General features: G+C 34.0%; 2 protein-coding genes across 2 annotated transcripts; one reads left to right on the top strand and one right to left on the bottom strand.

The window, feature by feature from the left end:
• Window positions 1–676: 676 nt before the first annotated feature.
• On the top strand, window positions 677–7,393 carry LOC140751891 (uncharacterized). The gene is made up of 9 exons (XM_073085994.1): window positions 677–888; window positions 1,212–1,342; window positions 2,123–2,377; window positions 2,850–3,015; window positions 3,525–3,697; window positions 5,261–5,432; window positions 5,780–6,088; window positions 6,481–6,656; window positions 7,136–7,393. The coding sequence occupies exons 1-9, from the start codon at window positions 734–736 to the stop codon at window positions 7,375–7,377; spliced, it is 1,779 nt and encodes a 592-aa protein (XP_072942095.1). The 5' UTR covers window positions 677–733; the 3' UTR covers window positions 7,378–7,393.
• Window positions 7,394–8,936: 1,543 nt separating this feature from the next.
• brP-2095 (juvenile hormone binding protein brP-2095) lies at window positions 8,937–21,287 on the bottom strand. Its single transcript, XM_073085613.1, has 5 exons — window positions 21,126–21,287; window positions 12,258–12,486; window positions 11,741–11,877; window positions 11,271–11,420; window positions 8,937–9,953 (listed from the first exon to the last, which is right to left on the bottom strand). The coding sequence occupies exons 1-5, from the start codon at window positions 21,196–21,198 to the stop codon at window positions 9,793–9,795; spliced, it is 750 nt and encodes a 249-aa protein (XP_072941714.1). The 5' UTR covers window positions 21,199–21,287; the 3' UTR covers window positions 8,937–9,792.
• Window positions 21,288–22,946: the final 1,659 nt, after the last annotated feature.

The raw sequence follows: 22,946 nt of genomic DNA on the forward strand, positions 1-22,946 counted from the left end.
GAATAAAATGATCGTAGGTGAAACGTAGGTAGATTTTTCTAGTATTCATGTTTGTACAAAGTAATGTAGATAAAGGTAAAACAGTGGGAAAAAAAAAGCTCAAAGGAAAAGATATTTTTTTACTAGTGTTTACTAGTCGGAATTAAAAAAAAAGAAATAAAATACCGACGTCTCTATTGTGGGGGGCCCTCTTTTGTGGAGGCCCCGGGGCTACCGCCCCGGTTGCCCTTCCTTAAATCCGGCCCTGCCTATATGTCCTAAATCGTTGAAGAGGCAAACGTTAACATGGAGTGTCAGTGGACAATTATTTTCATAAAATGTAGGAGAATTAAAATAGATACGGGCATGTCGTCTATAGTTTGTGCTATTCCCCAATTTTATTGCCTTAAGAAAAGCCTATGTATTAAAGCGGTTGTGATTTGGCTCATTCTGGACGCAGCTCTTATTCTCGATGTTTCAATAGAACTTGAGAATTTCAGACCTTTTACACAGCTTTTGTTAAATGTCGTACTTACACAAAAACTTGTCTTAATATAACAAGTAGTATTTGGTTTATAGGCTGATGCCTTATCTCATGGATTATAATATTTGTGAGTATTTTGGAGTATATGTACGTAGTACTTATTACTTATCGTTTTATATACATATCTACGTTTTGCTCCCGATAGGATATTTGCACTATGCGTTTGCACAAATCAACACCATTGAGATAAAGTTAGACAATCTCCTGAAGATGCAGCAGGGGATCGGGTGGCCACATACGCTCAATGTCACTGAAGGAAATGAAGCACTTCTCCGCCTAAGTAGCCCCTTAGCGAACCAGCAATCATGTGATGTGACGACACCCACAGGATTATCATTTAATGTTCAGTCGCCTCCCTCTAATAGGTAAGTCTTGTAACAATCTCATACTTAGCTGAAAATGAAAAATATTTTTTCTATGGGTGATTCCGTTTCGACAATCCTTCAAAAATAAATATAGGTAAACGCTTATGCTGAACCCTTCGTGGTTCGTCTCCGACGTCACCACTGCCTCACGTTTGACTGGCTGAGAGTCGACTCTGGAATCCTTTAAGTAGCAGACCTATATGATAACTGCTCTGCATCGTGATATAAAGACTACACACTATAATACCTAATTCTTTGCTTTGTAACGTACATTCTACTAATACAGTCGAATACTACCATCTATGACAAGTTACTGACTTCAGGTTTGAGAGCTGGAGTGATTCATGTGGCGTCAGAGTTCGCAATATAGGCAAAGCTGATGAGGGGAGATGGCGGCTTACCGCTACAAGGGGAGACCACTCTATAACTGGATGGACAGAAGTGCACGTTCGAGGTAATAATATTGTAGTATGTAGTAACTATGCTTAAACCAGGTTTGTTTTGAAGGTCGTAGAACCCTCTATGGTTCGACTCCGGAGGCACCATCGCCGCACCTATTTTGGCCTAATAATAGCAGTGTTCAGCCGTTGAGCGTTGCTGTGTTCTGGTTTGAAGGGAGGTAAGGGGGGTAAGGGAGACATACTTTTCCAATTCATTCCAGCTTAGTCCTCAGGGGTAGCGGCGCATCTGTGGCCGACCTCAGTTAGGAAACTAATCTTATCTGGGATTTTAGTGTTACGGATGGGGAGGGTTAGTGTTACGGATCTCCATATTATTCCTAGTTTAATCGCCTTTACGATGTTAATTAAATTTCCCAAAAATGATTGACCATAATAAAGAACAAGATACGTAGTAGATATTTACCTCAATAACACTAGATTTAGGTACCCACCTAGCAAAATTACATTATGACATTTTAATAATATGTAACAGCCATTAAATGTTTTTTGCTACTCACGTTAAAATGCTACAATGTAACTACCACAGCATACAATACCAATTAAAAGATAAAATATCGAAGCTTTATCTCAAATAATACTTGAAATTGAAAATAGGTACTTTAGGTACTTATAACGTATTTTATATCATAATGCATATGTATATGTCGCAGCCAAGTAGCTAAATTAGCCGTTCAATTAACAACCTAGCCACTTTATTAGGTACACGGTGCCGTTACAGTTAGAAACAATCAGAATTTTCAAATTCGATGCCTTTAAAAAATGTTTCATTTTAGATAAAATCCCGTCATATTCGGGATCTCCAATATCTCTACAGGACGGCGAAATGAAGGCGACAATAGACCTTACAACGCTCCATAATTCCTACTGTATAGTTGCGAAGCCATTTTCCGAAAGTTCCTTAGTGCCCGGCCATTGTAGTGTGACTCTAGATAGAGCTACGAGAGCGGTGCAAGGGAACTGGAATGTTCTGTTGGGGCTGCCCGGACAAGTGTCTGAGTTGCCAGTGTCTAGGCAGATTGCCGTTGAAAGTAAGTATCGTCCATATTACACTTTTATTGATTAAAAAATTCCAAATTCCCGAATCATAGATGTGAAAGACTGCTTACGAAGATATTTTCATTTACGTTTTTGTTGTTCTCTTATAAATAAGTGATAATTCATGAATTGTAAATGAAAATCCTAATTCGTAAATTAATGAGGCATATGAAAATATAATCATGGTTAGTGATTTAAGTAATATTTAGACAAATATCAATACACAAACATCAAAACCTAGAATAGAGAATCAAAATTCATTAAAAGAGACGGACATCGAACTTCACGTCCCATGTGTGTCAGAATAGCAGGTATGTATGGTGTCCGTTCCATCACGTGTGACGACAGTATTCTTTCTCAAATACTGTTGACGGTCAGATGGGTCAGATGGGAATGCCTTTTGATATGTTAATGGTTAGTTCTAATATAATTAACATTAACAGCAGTGTTTTTTCATTTTTTTAGCGGAACGTTTAGACGTTGGTTACGTGCATGACACTAGTGCTTATAAACTGCATATGTACTGCAACGTTTTGCACACAACCAAGAATATCACATTCTGCCGATTCCAGAAGACTTCTGAATCTTTCGGTTACAATATCGTGGATGGGCTGAGTGATGGGAGTCATAGGTAGGTAATTTTTATTGCTATGCTCAAGTAAGTGAGTGAATCTTTCGTAAGCTTCTCACATTATTACACTTTTGCCTACTTTACACATACCTACACTTTTGTAGGCATGTTTAATTGTATTATCTACTTAGTAACAAATTATTTGCTTCGCAAACGCAACAGTATTCTTCTTATAGCCTAGTAATTATAATTTGGGGCTCTGAATCGGGGGATGCGAGGTTGTTGTAGTTATCTGTGTATTATAATTTCATTATCACTTGCTTAAACGGCAATTAACAACATTGTGAAGAAACCTGCCAACCCCATTTGTTGTGGACAAAAGTATTGCCTTTTGAGACCTTTTTATTAAGAAGATGCGTAGATTTTAAAGATATTTTTTGAAGAAGGCGTTTCCTCCTCATGTTATCCTTATTCGTTATAGCAAGTGATTCTAATTTCTTAAATCAACAGTCATGGGATGACAATCCACTTTGGTATAAATGCGCTTAATTAATTGAATCAATTTTTAGCTATTACGGCGAAGGATTTCCCCAAAGACAGTGTGGTATGACCATTGAGAACCCTAGTCCACAAGACTATGGCACTTGGCGTTGCTCTCTCGGCTTGCAAATGTGGGTTGGCACCAATATCGTACAGCAAAACCCCATGCAGGCTTTGATCAGTGTGGCACCTAATACGAGAAGTAAGTAACTCGAAAATATAGATTACAAATATCAAATCTTGTTCTTTTTCTCTTTTTATAGAGATTCACGTTTCACTGCAACCCCCTAATAGAGACGGGGAGAATTACCGGGGGATCGCGATTCACACTTTGAGAAACACAGGTCTATCTAATATTTTAGGCAATTACTAACACACACACACACTCACACACACACACACACTTCATACACACACACGTTCACACGTACTTTGAATTAAAATAGTCTTTCGTTCTCTATTATGTGATCAATCACAAAAGTTTAAAATGACTTCTGTGGGTATCTGAACATGTGTTGAATTAATGTAGTTTGTTAATTACTTTAGTTAAATTCCGGGTAATTAACTCTGAATGACTTTTGCTAGTTTAGCTCAAAACGTGGTAATGGACTTGGCACTGGCTGCTATGCAATGTCCAAACTAACTTATAGGCCATTAGGTTTCTAGGCTAATTTGCCGCATAATGGAGGTTTGGATAGTGCATCAGGTTTGTGCATAAATGTACAGTGCATTAAATCACATAACTTTGTTAATTTAATTAAATGCTTACATTTGTTTTGTCTTTGATAGGTACTAGGTACCACTGGATGGGAAAGAGTAGCATCACATAGTAGGCAAAAATATACTATTTAAATATACCTACATATTCCGTACCTTACATAAAATATTTTTTTACAAATCCAAAAGTCAGCAAGTCAAAAGCCGTTGAACGTTCACATGTTACAAACACCATAGAAAAAAATTAACAAAACAATACAACTGACTTCTATGTCACTACATGAAAGAAAACTAGGAAATAGCAGAGTTTAACAGTATATTCAGTGCTTCGCGACCGTGTTGTGTGAAAGCTACAGCAAGAATACCGATGACATATTTTCTAAATTCAAAACAGAGTTTTTCTACAGCATTCTATTTTTGGTTTACAAAAAGTATCAATATCCAACACTACAAAGTAAAAGATAATTGAAATAAATGTTGGTTTAGTAGGTACATTGTTCTGAAGTCGGTTGTATTCTTTGTTATTTTTTTTCACCCTTTTTAGTGATGACATACTAACTTTTATATTAATATACTTAATATATAAGTGAAAATACTTATTGAAAAAATATACAATCGCATTAGTCGCCCCTACGATTTTTGAAGCTTCCCCTCGATTTCTCTGGTCTGCCATCATCATTCCGTATAAAGTGGTCCCATTGGAAATATTTTTTTCAAACAAAAAGAATCATCAAAATCGAAGTTTTCCGCGAACAAACTTAAAAAAAATAATATATACGGTCCAATTGAAAACCCTCCTCCTGTTTTGAAGTTGGCTAATAAATAAATAATTTCCTATCATAGTATTACTTACTTTTCAGTATTGTAACAGGTTGTGTTTTACGTCACAAAATATTTTAAAGAACATTGCATTTTTCTGATGTACCTTCACGTACATAACGATTAAATATTTCACTCTTCTCGAGTTTCGACTTTCGATATTTATTTCGATTTACCTACATAATATTTGGAATCCAGTGCTATGATTTAAAACGACTTTATTTTGTAGGTAACGATTTTCGAAACAATGGAAATGAGAAGAGAAAGATATTTGTACAAGAGAACATGTCTTTCACGATAATGTGTAGAGCGCAAGTGTCTCTACAATACTGTTGGTTCCAGCATCCCAATGGCTCCCAGTTCACTCCCTTGAAGCTGGAGAACGAACAACAACCATTTTGGTAAGTCATTTGCATATTTTTATTTACTCTTAGAGGTTTCTTTGTTTCTGGAGCGTTTTATTTTCTCGTTTGTGTGGATTTTTAAAAGGACAAAAATGATTATAGGAAATATCTATTTAAAGCAGGAAAAAAGTTTTAATTCAAGATAGATCTCTTGGCATAATAATAATGTAGGTAATCGATTTCATAGCTACCACACCTGTTTATATCATACATTTTATTATCTAATAATTATTTCATGAACCTTTCGTCTTATTAAATACAGGAAAACTTATAATTATATAAATGAAATTTTGTTACGTTTCCATTAGTCTATAATATAATTGAAATAACCATATAAATCCTAGGTATTCTGGAGAGAGCTTACAGACAGGGGATTGTGGTATTACTTTCAAAAATTCTGCAAACGAGGATGCCGGTGATTGGATTTGTCACATGGGTCCCCGGGATCAGTTAGGGCTCGAAGTGACAGATCAAGTGGAAGTTAGAGTAACGGGCCCACTAGCGGCCAATGATCAAGAGATTGAGGTGGCAATTGGTGGTGAAGCTACCTTGTACTGTCATACCGCAAACGGAAAAAGGCCTTTGGATTATTGTCGGTTCTTATCTCCAAAAAGAATTGGCATCAATATTGATAGCCGTATAACTGAGGCAAAGTAAGTAAATTAGTTTTATTATGACTATCGTCAACCTATTACTGTTCCACTGATTAGTACAGGTCTCCTCTCAGATTGAAATTGATTTACGACAAAGTCCACCGTTTTGATCAAGTGAGAATTGGTTCTAAATAACGCAAGATCCCTATATATTTTAAAAATAATTTTAAGTTTATCATACAGAAAATTCATCCCTTTTCCTAAGTTTCTTAAAACCTATCTGCTCAAGTTCAATATAGTTTTAAAATTATCCTGTTAAGGTGGCAGACAATGATAAATGAAAGATAAATGATATACCTAATGATATAAATGATAAATTAATAAAATTATAACTCAATAGTTTCTTATTTACTTACTTATCATGTTGTGTTATATATTACTTTTCTTTTTAGCGCGATATTGGATCGGTTTTACTTTACACCAGGTCGAAAGCTGGATTATGGGGATTGTTCGCTAAACATAAAACGAGTTTTACCAGAAGATGTTGGAGAATGGGCCTGCGCAGCTGTTATCAATACAGAGTCTGTGGAGTCGATAGATAAAATAGTTCTCTCTGTTCCTCAGAATGGTATGGTTTTATTTTATTTATTTATTGAACACCAACATAATGTACATTAATACAGTTGAGATACAACAAAACATAAGGGACTAGCTTAATTCCACTATAATTGTAGGGTGTAGAACTGTAGACTGTTAATATATTTAAGTATAAGATTGGTAGTAACTACTAGATTATGAAAAGTTGTAATTTAGGATTTTAGTTAAATGTCTTGGACATTATGTCTAACGTAGTTTTTAGATTTTGCTTACATTATTAACAAACGTATGGGAAGTTTAAAAGTGCTAAGAACTACTTCTTATAATGGGTTAAACGGTGTTAGCTTAGCCATGATTTGGCCGTAGTTGTGGCCCACTACAAAGCGAGAGAAAGAGTCTATATATGATACAAAACTCTGTATTACAATAGACCACAAACAGTTTACCACACCTTCAATCGTCATTCCAAATTATTTGAGTCATCACACTCATGTATTTTTATTATTTCAGCACCCCAACTCCGAGCTGGGATTATAGGCATGTCTGTGGGCTTAGTCGTATTAGGGTCTATTCTGGTTGCCTTCATGTGGTACAAGTACAGACCTCAAATGTCGTGTCGTCCGAACTGCCCGGGTCCTAACTGCAACCACGATCCAAACTTTCAAGTCGCTTTCCGAAACCGTCAGCCTGGCTCATTAAGCTCAGGTAACAGCGATGGGCCAGAGCCTCAAGTTCAGATAGAACGAAGATAATTGTATATTTAAACTATTCTAGAGACTATTAAACGATTGATCATCAACAAATCGTTATAACATTTTCCTTGGAGATTAATATTTTTAAACCAAATAATTATGTGTACTTATATGACATATTAGTCATATGACATGCCTCTATATTAGGATTCAGTATTGTGGGAGCCATGGAGACGCAAACAGTTCTTTTTCCTCGACTCTCATCTTAGCATGATATACCGGATAGACAAGTAAGTGATACGACGGATGCCTGTGTAAAAGTCCAAACGATGCACTGTGATTAGAGTATCTTCTATGGTAGCACGGATGAGTCCATGGCGGTGCGTTGAATCTCGCATCAGGTGCGTTTCGATTTTTACCTTCCATCTCTTCTTACTTCGTATTTTGGAAAGAAAAAACGGCTTTGATCCTCTAGTCTGACTGATCAACACGTATCTACCGTTGGAAGAGCCATGGTGTAATGAGTTAGTTACAAATGTCTATGAGTGTCAGTGACCATGTACTATCAGATGGATTGCAAACTTGTCCGCTTTTCTGACTATATAAACAACTTTTAAACGAGGAAAAAACAGCTTTCCACCGCAAGTAATAAAACAACATTAAAAGTGACAGAGATCAAGGACAACAAGGTTTACTCCAGTTAAATAATAGTTTTCTACAGGTTTGATATAAAAAAACATCCAATTAAGACTTCGATCACTAATAAGAACAAGACAATAAAATTATCGGATTGAAGTAATTTGATTGATCTCAGAATTACACTTGAATATTAATTAACCACGTTGTGGTGAAGTTCAGTATATTTAGCATTTCTAAGAATAATTTGTTCCAGTCAACAAATTATCTTTTTAATCTTGAATGATTAATTAACTTCTTGGTAAAAATGTAAACGTGTCGGTAGGTACCTATCTTCATATATAGGCATAGTAGTAATAAAAACATTTCATTTGTATGTTACGACTTCCTTGTAAAACATAAGTTTGTTGATATATAATATAAATTAGTATGTATTTTTATACCGGCCTACAACTACACTATTATAGATCATCAATCTTTTTACTTTAATACCAATGTTTATTATCGGAATTTGTGAAAAGCAAGCTAGGAGTGAAAGACAAGAAAAAATATTACAAGTCTGTATCATCATCAACCCATTACTGTCCCACTGCTGGGGACGGGTGAGAAGGGTCTCAGAATGAGAAGATTAGGTCATAGTCCACCGCGCCGCCCAAGTGCGAATTGGTAGACTTCACTACCTGCATTTTAAAACTTATTTTTTAAGATTTCTCAGGTATGCAGGTTTCCTCTCGATATTTTCCTTCGCCGTTATCAAGAGGCCGAGTTTTTTAACTACTAGGCATTGTATACATACACGATATTGAATCATTATACGAGTACAACTCTGTGTAATGATTCAATATCTAGAGCTTAAGTAAGCGAAAATACAAAATATAATTACTTATGTACCTATAGTTAAGTGTAGGTACTAGTTAAGGTACAGATTAGGTAGTTATAGGGTAGGATTTAAAGGAAATCGAACTAGGAAATCAAACAATAACTTATAAAAACGCTTTAATACTCTACTTAAACATTATTACCGCGTAAAAACCTTGATAATTATTACATCGTCGTACAGTGGACAAGATATGCAAATACTTATTCAAGTACGTATATATAATTACCTAATATTGACAATTAGTCGATCCAATAATTTATATCAGTGTTTTCCAACCTTCCGATGGCTCGTCCCCTTAGTAAAAACATTTTTAATGTTACAAATCCGTACAACTTTCGTATTTATTTTCATAAATTCTTAGCTGTTAAACACATCAAGTACCTATAGTAGCTTTCCTTTCGACCAAGGCTTTGCGACCCCCTAATAGAGCGTGTGCGTCCCAAGGGGTCGGAAAAAAAGTGATTTATATGATATCTGTGTAATCAATTCTGCTTCTTTGTACGCTTGAATCATATGGTTAAACCTAGATTTTATTCACAGATGCGATGTGAAAAAAATAATTATTTTAATAATATAGTAACCTGTATAATAAAAATATTTATTACCAATTACTATTGCTTGACATTTTATTAAATGGAAAGATAAGGAAACACGGTAAATATTTTCTTTAAGAGCATGAGAGTGACGTTAGGTAGGTACATTAAGTTATGTTGGTGAAATATAACTCTTAAAATTACCAATCTGTTTCAAGGAATAAATTAATGTGGAAACCACTGAAAGGAGTTGGATAAAACTTTCATGCAAAACTAGAGAATATGTAGGCCACTTTTACTTCAATTAAGTCTTCCGTTGTAGGGTTACTTCTTATAGATAAAACAGAGATCGGTGCAATGATCAGATGGGTACCGTCTCACCGACGAAGCGATACCAATTGACCGACTAATATAAGTTTCAGTCTATTAGTGATGATAATCCTTTATAATTTGTTTGATTGTAAGTTTGGAGAAGAATTTGTTAATGACTTTGATGCAAGCGCGGACGATTTGCTTCACGACCGACGGCGCAAGATCGTCCATTAGTTGCCTCCAGTTTTCGTTCGCGAACTGCAGTGTGGTCTCCGCTGTGAACAATTATATTGGAATAGTTGGAAGAATGGAAGTTTAAAAACTTAATACCACGCTAAAATCGCACAAGGAAAATCGTTAATCCTGATTTCTGTCGATCCTGATGAGGAGCATGGGATAAAATAAATTTCGAACTAATCGGGTAAAAATCGATTTCAAAAATTCCGTTACATACATATAGATAGATAAAGCTAATAAAAGCGTGGTAAACATGTAAGTCATTTGTAATATAATATAAACATCAGTGGATTAATTAGAATAGGAAAAAAAAACAATTTGAAATCAAGTTAAACACTTACGTAATCTAGGATCTTATAATATACAAATAGAGAAAATGGCGCTAGTTTTGTTGTATGGTCGAACCATTATTTTTTAAGTATGTTTGACATTAATTAACATATTGCTTAGTATGTTTATGTAAGCTTATATGCTTGAAATAAAATAAAAACAAAATACGACAAAAAGTGATGATTTACGACAAATAAAACTATGAAAACTAAAGCTTGTTTCCTTGTGGTCTTTTTAATGGCGTTTTTAACAAAGTTGCTAACGTATTAATAAGTTAGTATATACACTATGTTTACGATGTGTAATGGTACTTATTATACCTATTGTTAGTAATTACAAGTCGTCTTTTGTTAATGTTGAGTGATGAGACTGTACAATAGAAGTGTTACATTCGCTTGCAAAACACGTAATTAATTAGTCTTCGATTGTTCCTCTTTACAGAATGCACAATGACGTAAGTATACCCACAGGTGACTTATACGGTAGCTAAATAAAATCATATCCTTTTTACTATGGCCATGTGCAACAGAGGTACGTGGCTTATTCTCAGTAGGTATATTCTTAACCGATTCCTTTGAAGATAAGTTCTTAAGATTAAAATAAATTAAAAGTTCTTAGAATCCCTCATGGTTCGACCAGGAAAACATTCAATAAGATATAGGTATTATTTTGGCTTCAATGCATAAGGATGCAATTTTTTAAGGTAGTAGAACCCTTTGTGGTTCGACTCCGGCGGCACCACCGCCACACATATTTCTGCCTCATAACAGCTATGTTAAACGCTGCTGTGTTCTGGTTTGAAGAGTGTAAGAGAGACATATTTCGAGACGTTCCAACTTAGTCCTCAGGGGTAGCGGCGCATCTGTGGCCAACCTCGGGTAGGAATATCTAATCCTATCTGGGGTTGATTACAGATGTCCATGGGCCGCAGAAGCCACTTACCATCAGGTGGACTGCATGCTCGTCTGCTTCTTCGATATAATAAAAAAGGTATTAATATTATAGTAAGTTAAAAAGTTCCTTACCCAGCTGTTTGTTGCCGTTAAATAAGTTCTTCAAATCGAAGGTAGTGGATTGGATATCGTATTTGTAGTTAGGTGAGCCCAACTTCAAGTGTTCCCCTTTGCTGTCGTTGTATTGCAGGAGAAGACAGTTCATTTCCACCTCGATGTTTTCTATACAAAATCGAATTAAATCAAATTAGTACTTAAAGCAGAAGAAGGAATGACATGCCGTTATTAAAAATATGGTCTTGAAGTTATAAAAGCTTTCGTCCCTTATTGAGCCCCTTAGGAAATTAATTTTCAAATACTTTATCAACGCTCTAAAAAGCACTGTAAAAAATATTATGCTTCTAAATCTATATACACAGGTTTAAACTAGGCTATACATTCCAGTTATATCCTTAACAAAATAAGGCACTTGACACGGTCATTATTTAAAAAAGAAAATAAAAGAACGACGAAAAGAAAATAAAACCACAAATGCAACTTACGAGCAAGAATGAAGGCATCTCCGTTTCCTTTAATAGGCAGGATTAGGATCTGTCCATCGGCGTCGTACTGCGCGGTCAAACTCAGGTTGCCCTTAAAAGCCAGCTTGAAACTTTGTTCTTCTTTGCCTAAATTGATTCTGTTGAAAATTAAAAAATGGATTATATACGGAATTTGCAGTGATACCCTAGGGGTTAAAAAGCATCTCAATTGAGGGGTCCGTGGCTGAAATCCCAGGCCTCTGATTTTTCAAAATTATGTGCTTATTAGAAATTAATTATCACTTGCTAAAACGGCGAAGGAAAACATCGTGAGGAAACCTGCATATCTGAGAGATTTATAAAAAAATCTCAACGGTATGTGAAGTCTACCAATATGCACTTGGCCAATGCAGTGCGCGGCGCTTGGAGACCCGTGCCCAGCAGTGGGACGATATTGGGTTAATGATGAAGTGGGGCTGAAGTAACTATCGGTTTTCATCTTTCTCACTTGCTTAAACTACTCGTACTAAGTACTTACTTAAATTCTGTAAGCTCGGAATCACTGAGCCCGTGCATGGATGCCTTCTTGAACGTCAGTTTCAGTCCATTCCCATCTATGACGATGTCGTCCAAGTTCAAAGGATCTATCGAGGGTACGTGCATTTTCTCAATACCCTTCGTAAAGGGTCGAAGACTGTTTTCTATTTGTTTCCTGACGCACGTCTCAAAATTGGCATCTTTGAAATTGCACGGTACGATGTAAGGAGCTGGAAAAAAGATTTTTTAAAGTTAAATTAGGTTTTGTTTATGGAGTGTAGCGGTAAGGAGTACCGTCTTATTTAAGAAATCTGTTGAAAGTGTTCAGCTGTAAGAAGTATATGTTATGCTAGAGTTATACTAGATTAAGTGAAGTGCGTTGTGTTGAAAAATTTAATCATATTGGCGACTAGAATAGTTGACAGAACTAGAATGTCCTAATAAATATAATTTTAGTAAATATTTTTGGCGCTTTGACGCTACCCTAATTAAATTAAGGAAAAAAAGATTTATTTATCATGTACATGTATATATACCAACTAACTGAATTTCGTAAACAGCTGCCGTAGTTGTAAATATGACTTTCAACTGACACTTTTGGATATACAGAGATACTCTTCTTGACTCTACACTCCATTGTTTTATTTGTTCGGCAATGGGACATTTATTCTCGCTACCGGCCTTTGCGAATGCTGTATTCGAAAGCGGATCATGGAAAGCCGAGAAAACCTACCAGGATGTGATCTCCTAGAAGGAGACGAAAGGGAGAGGGAAAAGTATAATCGTTGATAAAATAGATGATTAAAAATAAAATTATAGTTCAATCGTTAATAATGATGAATTTTCTAATATATTCCTCAATGTCATTATTATAAGACGTGATTAAGTTTATTATCATATTGATTGATCATTTTCGTAGCTATAAACGTAATTGTAACTTACCTGTTCATTATTTATTAGTTATTACTTATATGAATGTTTATCTTATATATCTTTAGTAATCTTCACTGATAGTGATATTTATAGATACCCTATCGCAGATTGGCATATGTATAACTTATACCATTTTAATCTTTGTCACAGGCCTCTCTCTACAAAGCTTAGACGGACAGATGGATGTTTTGATTTTATCCGATTGTTGATTTAAATCCTTAAGGTCATCGACAAACTTTAAAAACTGCTGTCCAGTAGAGTTTGCGCCAAATTTCTATCCCGCTCTGAATATAGAAGCGAGTCGCGTCGCAACAGCAACTTGTGTATGTTAATGGGACTACGAAAGCGCGGGACCTCTCTGCACTGTACATAGATGTGTTAGTGTGCCCTTACTGTTGCTACGGAGTATATGCTTGTGGTTGTATTCGACCGTATTGGCTCTCTGACTGCTCCTATGCGCAAAGACTTCAGAGCGAACTAGAAGTTGACGCAGACTCTACGAAGGTTTAACGTTCCTACGCAGAAGCGCGCAGCAGAAGCTTTGATCCAAATAACTTTCGACCGCGTCCGACGTTGTTTAACGCCTGTGATTAATTTAATCGGTCTATCCAACTTTGGCCAACTCCATCCATCCATCCATCCATCAAGAAATTTGACAAGTTTTATATAGTAGACAGTTATTGTCCATGTAAGACAAAAAACATGATTGAATGATTTAGTATCCCACGCAGTTAGAACTACGTTAATGATCCTCCGTGTTGTATGCAAGCCGTGTGATTTTTTAAAACCACACGTATCGTCATATGTAATTTTATAAAGCGAACGGGTGTCATATTGCAATAAATATTCACCGAAAAAGCCAAAAAAAGCCGAAAAAGCCGGGATTTGTGAATATCGTCAAATCAAGGTTCGCAAAATATATTCGCACGAACTCTTGCCTACATTGTCATCCTGCGCGCCGACGACAATGGCCTCCTCTACATAGATATTGTATCGTTGTGATCCTCTTTTGCATAGACACAATGTTCTCTGTTCATTTTTATTTTTAGTTCATTGTTTAAAATGTAAGTACGTTAGTATATTTGTTGACTCATTTTATATTTTGTAAATAAAACCGAATATTGCATGTACCGAATATTTAAATGACGGAAGTACTTTGTCCACATTTACTTAAATTTACACATAAGTATTTGAATTTTTTAATTAGCGAAAAACAACACGTTTACGTAATAATAAATATAGGCATGGTAAGTAAATGTTCAACATTATGTTAATTTATTTTGGTAGGTAATATCTTTAATCCTTACTTAAGGTCACTTTTTGCAAAAAAAGTAAATATTGATTCAGATATGTTTTGTCCACTGCGAGCAGGTATTTGTTCATAAATTAATTACGTGAAGTGTTAAGACTAATCGCTCAGTGGCTATCGTAACGTGAGCAACAGTTGCCAAGACTACCAACTGTTGCTATAGCTACTTCGCAGCAATTGATACATATGTATTATTGCTGATAATCGTCGCGTGTGTCTAAAAGACATATACGAGTATATTACTAAATAGTAAGCGAGCAACTTTTAAGATGCAATTTACTCGTGTTAACTATGTTTCTGAAACGATAGTATCCAATGGGCGGTGAGCCTTAAAGATACGATTTAACAATCGAATGACGTAGGTATTGTGATAAAACAGCTGTTCACCTATCGAGTCCTTGGTCATTTAATAAGGATATAGATAAAGTTTTTATATCCGTACACATCCATTCTTTTATAATAGTTTAAGTACCTAATAGATGATTAATATAATAATATTTCTTACAAGCATTAGCGCATTCAACTGCTCCATGCATTTATTAAAAACTTATGAAGAATTCTACATTAAAATAATCTTATGTTCTATCATGCGCAAATAAAAAATATGTGAATAGAAGTCATTTATAAATCGAATGACTTTAATTTTATTTGCTTAGATTTACATGTCAATTTATCATAATTGATACATCATTATTATGAGATCATTTAAGATATGCGGAGATAAATAATTTTGATACTTATTATCAATAAAATTCTTCATATTATTATTATTACTTTTTTTATAACATATTTATAACATATTATATAATTTAAGAAGTTACATAAAAACTAGCGATAAGCCAAGTTGATAACGAGCACGCAATCCAACTTATGGTAAGTGGCAACTGCCGCCCATGGGCAATGGGCATCTATAATCTTCCTCAGAAAGGGTTAGAGTACTTACTATCTGAATGCAGCCACGGATGCTTCTCTACTTACCTAAGTATTTTCTTTCTTATCTCTCTTATACAAAGTATGTTCTCGTTTTATACAATGTTATGAGATTGCTTGCTATTTTGTTGCTTAATTGCTTAATATTTTGTTTGTACGGGATGTGTTCGCCCAGCGAAAAAATCCCACTTTAAATTAAAAATAAATAAATAATCTCTCTTATACCGTTCAAATCAAATCAAATCAAATCATTTATTTTGCTTAATATGGGTATACAGTTGTTATATCAAAATTGTCCTCTATATTACACCTCTTAGAGGTATGCAAAACGTTCGAACGGCAGTGCTTAACACTGATTTTATAAAACAAATAGATGGGGTCATTTAACTTTAAAACATGAACTATGTATATTAAAACCACGGGGAGTTACAAATTTCGAACTAAGTGGACTTTTTAACACTGTTTGAAGTAACTACTCCAGACCATTTTGTGTGCTGAGAATACTCCAGAAGGAAGCTCATTTCATAGTATTTCCACATTTCACATTCATTTGCCCACTTGATACGATTTTGACGATAAGAACAATGTATTTCCCAATAGCTTTAATTATACATGCATCACACGTAGGCTTGATGAAGGCAATCCAACCTTGATAACTACACATCAGTTTTAATTAATTACATCAACATCAAATCCCATTGAATTACTTATTACTGTCTGTAACCCCAGGTTCCGATCCTAGTCCTGTAATTTTTTAAAGTTATGTGTGTTACAGTTATCACTTAGGGCCTTTTTCTTGTAACGCATGTGCATTCGCACGCGTGAATAAATCCGTTGCAGTTCCTTCGTTACAAGTGCGTGTGACACGCATGACATAAAATACTATTAATCGATAGGATAGAAGAAGCGTAAGTTTGGTTGGAACAAGCGTGTCTTCTACACGCGTGACATGAAGCGCGCTAATTGTCGTGTCCTACTGATAATTGGCACTGAAGTTTTTTCATGTAACGATAAATGAAAGAAAATCAATCATTGAATGTGGAATACATAAAAGTAATGAACTTTTGATACTTGGTTATTTACATTATTAAAAAAATAACAACCTAAGTAAATAAATTTATATTACCCAGAAATCAGCAATACGCACGTCTCTAAGGGAAACGTTCCATTTTTGCACACCAGCCTTAGTACCGAACCCTTTTACTACAGGGTAAGTCACGTCCTATGAGGCACGGACAAAAAATATTACCCTAGCAATGTTATTGTATCAAAATTTGCAGCTATTTTGCAAAATATAAGCATATAAAAGGTACAGATAAAATTGTTTACACAAACGGTCGGCATTGAGATTTTAAGGTAAGTGCAAATTTGCAGATGTTAAAAATTTTGTTCTAATTGAATCCATTTTAGGTAGAACCCATAATAGTTGGTTACAGATGACTGGATGGAAATGAACACTTACCTTAGAGGAGAACTGCTTTTTGATGTGAAACATCTATAGCCGCACGTAAAAAAGATTTCTGGCGTGGCGACGATTACCTTTAACTACATAGACAAATGTTCTATAAGGGACAGAGCTATTAGAACAATGTGATAAAAAAGACAACTAGTGTTTGACCTTGCGTTTCAAGTGTACGCAAACGTAAATATTGACCATGGAATATAGTGACCAATGATTACTTCAGTCAAAACGGGACATCGATTTTTTTATGTCAAATACTTTTTACTTGAAAAAATATAGTTAGAAATAATAAAAAACACGCTTTTATGATAAAATTAACTAAAAAGTAGAAAATAATTTTCAATCTAGGAATCATTTAAGGAAAAGTAAATAGTATAATTGTGCAAAAAATGTGGGGCGCTTTATGAAAACTGATAAATGGAGCACCCCATGTTTTTTTCACAATTATAATATTTACTGTTACTTAATTGACAACGGCAACGGTTCATTTCGGAGACAACGGCACGAAGCATCGAAAAAAGGGACTGTCCCGTTAAAAACGGGACGTATGGACGTATATTTCTCATTGATACTCATGCTTGTCAAAGACAATGAAATAATGGAACAGAAGGTAAAAAATGTCCAGAACTGTCGATAATAGTTTTAGTACATCGTTTACGTAGAAATGTTATAGTACAGTTTAACTAAATAAATTATTATTATATAAATATATAATTTGATGAAAGAATGTATCTATATAGATGTATCGACTGGTTTAAAATATACGATTTAAAAATTGTTTATTTTTATTATCGTATATTAGTAAAGATTACTCACTCCTAACAAGAAAATGTACCCAGTTTTGAGAATTGAAATAGTTGCGTAAAAAAGTTTTGCCACGTCTCCGTGCTAAAATGTCCCTAAAATATTTGAAATAATTATTTATCTATTATGTAAATTACGCAGTATTAGTTATTTATTTGTAAATTTTCTCTAAAAATGTTTTTATTTGTCAAGAATTCAAAAAAAACTTACTAATAAGCCGTTTGTGGCTTCATTCAATTTCAAGGCGGCGAAGTATCTTTACTAATTTATGTTTATTATTTTCAGTTTTATTTTACACACGACCATTAATTGCAAAGTTGTGTACATTTTATAAATGTACTAGCTGACCCAGCAAACATTGTGTTGCCATATAAATAAAAAAAATGTTAAGGGTGAACAACCCTTATCACTTAAGAGATATGAAAAATAGATAGATAGTAGCCAATTCTCAGACTTACTGAATATGCATATAAATTTTGATGAAAATCAGTAAAACCGTTTCGCAGGAGTACAGTAACTAACATCGTGACATGCGAATTTTATATAATCTTACCGTGGTCTTTTTGAGGATTAATTTCTGGCTATACAAAGATTGTTTATTAAATTATGTTTAGGTTAATTTATTCAATTAAAGAAATTTTAAAATACCGTATACTATCCTATATAAATTTTATGGTAATATTTTTTATTATTTACCACAGATATCGAAGAAAATTTAGAGATTAGGATACAGAATTTCCCATATATCGATTTTATTTTATTAAAATAAACTATAAAAAGTTATATTTTGACTAAAACACACTAATACAAAAATTAAGCAGTGGGATCTTAAACTATAACATACACGTATGAACATCGTGAGCTTCAATAAAATGTCACTTCTGTTCTGTTGATCTATGGTCATAGATCAATGAAAATTTTTTCATTGATCTATGACAGTTCAATTCAATCAATGAAAGTTTTTGTCAATGAAAGTGATAAAGACGCAAAATGCATGGTCATGCATTTTGCGTCTTTATCACTTTCATTGACAAAAACATACTTTGTCACTTTCTGGTTACTCATGTAATCATGGCGGATCGAACACGAAAAATAAACAAAATTTAATAATTTCTCTTCATTTACGTGTGATAGGTGATTCCATGAATCTTGTTTCTTTTTCGAGCATAATTTTTGCATTTATGCATTGCACAAGAAGGCATTTTGAGGCTTAAAATTCAAAATAATGACGTTTAACGTGTTCAGTGACATTCGTGTGTATTACTACGCCGCGCGAGAGCGACTGGAGTCGTTTTAACTCGTTTTACACCACTTGACGTATTTTGTATGTTTTAAGTATTGCCCGCTTATTTTTCTGATAATAAAATGTCTGACCGTGATAATTTAGAGAGTGAAAGTGATCAGCCTTCTGCAAAGAAAGCAAAATCACACTATGACACACCATCAAGTCATCAGTAAGTTAATTATTTTTTTATAATTAAAGTATGCATTTATCTGTGCATTAAGCACGCGTATATTTGGTGTGTTTTGAGCGCCAGCAAATGTAAAATCTACTATCTTGGTAGATTAAAATTCACATAAAAATCATTGCATACAATGTTTTTAAATTATTAATTAATTTTAATGTCATTCTTCTCAGAGAATAAATTTATTAAGACTGACAGAATTGTATTTCAAAATCAGCTGATGGCGTGCAGCGCACGAAAGTTTTTTCTTATTTGTTATAAATATGAACATTAAAAAATTAATTAATTTTTCTAATCATAGTGGCATTTATTGTGAAACATTCATTATTGATACTTATAATTTACGATTTTAGTAATATATTGAAATAACTAGCTAAGATTCTTGAGTTTACTAATATATTGGAGCCAATTTATTTTTTTCTGTATATTTTAATAACATATTTTTTATAAATATTTCAGAACCCAACAATCATCACAGGGGTCACAAAATATTATTATTGAAACTGGACGTCACCAAGATCAGTTAAACACAAGACATACTATTAATGTTATGTAAGATTTTGTAAATCTAATAGTACCAGAATATACTAATTTTGATGTGAAACATCTATAGCCGCACGTAAAACCGATTTCTGCCGTGGCGACGCATGCCACGCTATACGATGGTATATATATACAGTCTATATGCAGTAGTGTGTGCGGTGTGGCGACGCGTCGCCATGCGCAATCGAATTCAATAAATAGTCATCGTTATCTGGAAAAAAATCGTAATATTTTATTTTATCATTATGACATATTTAGTTCCTATCACAATATGTTCTTTTCTGCATATTACTTTTACAAAATAATTTCGATGTTTCACATCTGCCAGGCGTCCCGTGACGGCTCACATTTTTTTTTTATTTCTTGAAATGCGTAGGTACGAGTATATAAAAATAATGGATCTTAGAAAGGATTATTAGAAATATTGTACAGATCATAATAGTGGACATCGAAACTTGGCATGATCTATAAGACTTGGCACCCTCAGGCATTAAAATATACGTACTTAGTATATATTTGAATAAAAATTCGAACTCCTCTTTGTACATATATATTTTATGTGTATATTTGTGTATTTTTTTAAATAAAACAAGAGAAAAGTACTTAACTACTTGCAAAACAAAACATTGCATTATTCTCTTGCAGTGTTTTTTTTTTTGTATCTGCAATTAATTAGATTTCATTCTTATCATACCAACTCAATTAAAATGTAATTGATGTGATTGTGATCTGTGAGAGATAAGATAATTAAGAAAAGACTTATCATGACGCTTATTTTATCATTTCATAAAATTATAAATTACGTATTTCTTGAATGCGTATGCGGATGCGGATGCAGAAATTACTAAAAATAAAACTGAAACACTCTTTAATTCAACCTACTCAGTTTCTTAGTCTTATTATAAGGTAAAACAATATGAGATCTTGTGCATTTCCGCTCGATATTTATGAATTTTTAACTATAGATTAGTAATGTTTTTAACCCAAGAAATCTTTACCTTTTTACCCTCGAAAAGGTTATGTTTCACAAAGTTTCTTTTGAAATCCCCAGTCTACGTATAAAATACATACATATCAAAATGAGTCCAGATTAGTCCTACTAACAAAGGGAAATTAAAAGGTTTTAAGTTATAGATACGTATTTATATGAATAAAAACAAAAATAAAATTGTGATTATCTTAAAATTATCGATTGATATTTTGATGCATTTCAAACAGATTAGATAAACACACGATTTATATACATCATATTCTGTCTCATCGTATCGGTTATTATTGTAATATATGTCGCATATATCTATAAATACGACCAACTCAATATGAACTTGTAATCAGTTAATCTTTTTAAATGTTTTCTATATTTTATAGAAAGCAATTTCAAATAATTTAATTTAAAAAACTACAAATAATTTAAAAACTTACGCAAATAATCATTTTCAGCGAGAGCGCCAGAGATGAGCGGAACCAGAAACAGAAAATAAAACAAAGATTGCATCTTGTTAACAGCAACACTACAAAGTTTTCACAGGATCAATGGTTATTTAACGAGGAGTCGACACCCACTGTGTGTGGACAGGCACTGTGGTACTTATTTATGTTATAGCTGACTTGGAGTCAAGTACCTTGGAGCTCCTTACGCATGCATTCGTGCTCATGAAGTCATCTACTTTTTTTGTTGCAAACTAGCTTTGGACGCGGTTTCGTTTGCGAATCTTTAATATTTTTTTTGATGTTACATTGTAGTAATTTTTTCATTCTCTGTTGAACTGTTATCCATGTGTGAGGTTAATTATGCATATTACGACAAAGTTAATGAATAGGAGACGGATTTATACAGGATAGACCAAAATTTGTGTAGAGTTCATAAATACTCTTTGTAAAAATTAAACCTATGTACCTTGGTGCACTAAGGTACATAGGTTTGAAGGTGATAGAACCCTTTGTGGTTCGACTCCGGTGGCACCACCGCCACACCTATTTGTGCCTCATAACAGCAGTGTTAGGCGCTGCTGTGTTCCGTTTTGAAGGGTGTGGTAAGGGAGACATACTTTTCCGAGGCGTTCCAGCGTGGACCTCAGGGGTAGCGGCGCATCTGCGGCCCACCTCAGGTAGGAATATCTAATCCTATCTGGGGTTGATTACAGATGTCCGTGGGCGGCAGTAGCCACTTACGATCAGGTGGACTGCATGCTCGTCAGCTACTCCTAATTTAAAAAAAAAGTTTCATTTTTGATATATCAAATTGTATAGACGTGAATTTTACGTAATTACATTTTACCTACAGTCTACATACATACACACAAACAAACAAAAATATTGTAGTGGTCAAAGTTTTTGTGTATCTGTATTGTATGTAGTCTTGTTTTAATAATATACATATTTTAATATGATTATTACATGAATACAGGTTACTCCTGTTTCGTTAATTCAATTAAAGGTAAAAAAATCAATTCATACATAATCAAGTCAATGTCAAAGTGATAAATAATAATTATAATTAGGCTTTTGTTCCTTAATTAAGTAAAAGTCAATTTTTTTTAACGTAAACACAAATAGTTTTGTTTCACTTTAAACTAATCATAGATTAGTTATCCTAGACTTTTAAAGATATGAGCTTATTAGAAACTTGACTTGTTTTAATAGCGAAGAAATAAATAGGAAACGTACACACCTGGAAGTTAAAAAAATCAATGATGTGTGAACTCTACCAGTCAGTATTTAGCGCGGTAGACTACGCTTTCTGATTCTTCAAGCTGATATCCATGCTCACTAGTGGGTTGATGATGATGAGGATAATATGTTACTCCATTCCTGAACATAAACATGGCCAAAAAGGGGTATTATGCTTCGGTCTCTATATTTTGATGTATGATTATAATATAATTAGCTTTAAATTCTACTTATGTTAGGCTTGCGTCAATAAATTGATTTAATTATCGCCCGCGAAGTGATATACCTACAGATATTTTATGAACATTTATGACCATTTGAACACTTAAAGGTATACAAGAATACAATAGAACTTAAGGCTCCGTATCCAATAAAAGTTTTTTTACGGCTCAAATGTGTTTATTTTGTTAATTAACACAACTTATCTTTATTTTAATGGCATTGAGGAGAGAAGTTATTAACCCGAAAACCAATGGGTTTAATTAGGTCCGACCATTGTATATCTTGTACAGATAAAACGAGTTTTCCAGTAGACATACAAAAAACTAATAGCAGGTTTTTGGTTCTGGTTTA

Source organism: Epargyreus clarus, unplaced genomic scaffold (genome assembly GCF_041222505.1).
Source record: "Epargyreus clarus isolate Ecla_fem2 unplaced genomic scaffold, WU_Ecla_fem_2.2 ptg000023l, whole genome shotgun sequence".
Taxonomy (NCBI): Eukaryota; Metazoa; Arthropoda; class Insecta; order Lepidoptera; family Hesperiidae; genus Epargyreus; species Epargyreus clarus.

Bases quoted from the DNA above. Each gene is read 5' to 3' on its own strand.
- brP-2095 (XM_073085613.1), bottom strand. From the start codon at position 21,198: ATGCAATCTTTGTTTTATTTTCTGTTTCTGGTTCCGCTCATCTCTGGC. The intron at 12,487-21,125 runs GTAAGTTTTTAA...TCTTTTTTCCAG, and splicing joins CGCTGAAAATGATTATTTGC to CTCCTTACATCGTACCGTGC. The intron at 11,421-11,740 runs GTAAGTTGCATT...GATTTTGTATAG, and splicing joins AGATGCCTTCATTCTTGCTC to AAAACATCGAGGTGGAAATG.
- LOC140751891 (XM_073085994.1), top strand. From the start codon at position 734: ATGCAGCAGGGGATCGGGTGGCCACATACGCTCAATGTCACTGAAGGA. The intron at 3,698-5,260 runs GTAAGTAACTCG...TTTATTTTGTAG, and splicing joins TGTGGCACCTAATACGAGAA to GTAACGATTTTCGAAACAAT. The intron at 5,433-5,779 runs GTAAGTCATTTG...TATAAATCCTAG, and splicing joins AACGAACAACAACCATTTTG to GTATTCTGGAGAGAGCTTAC.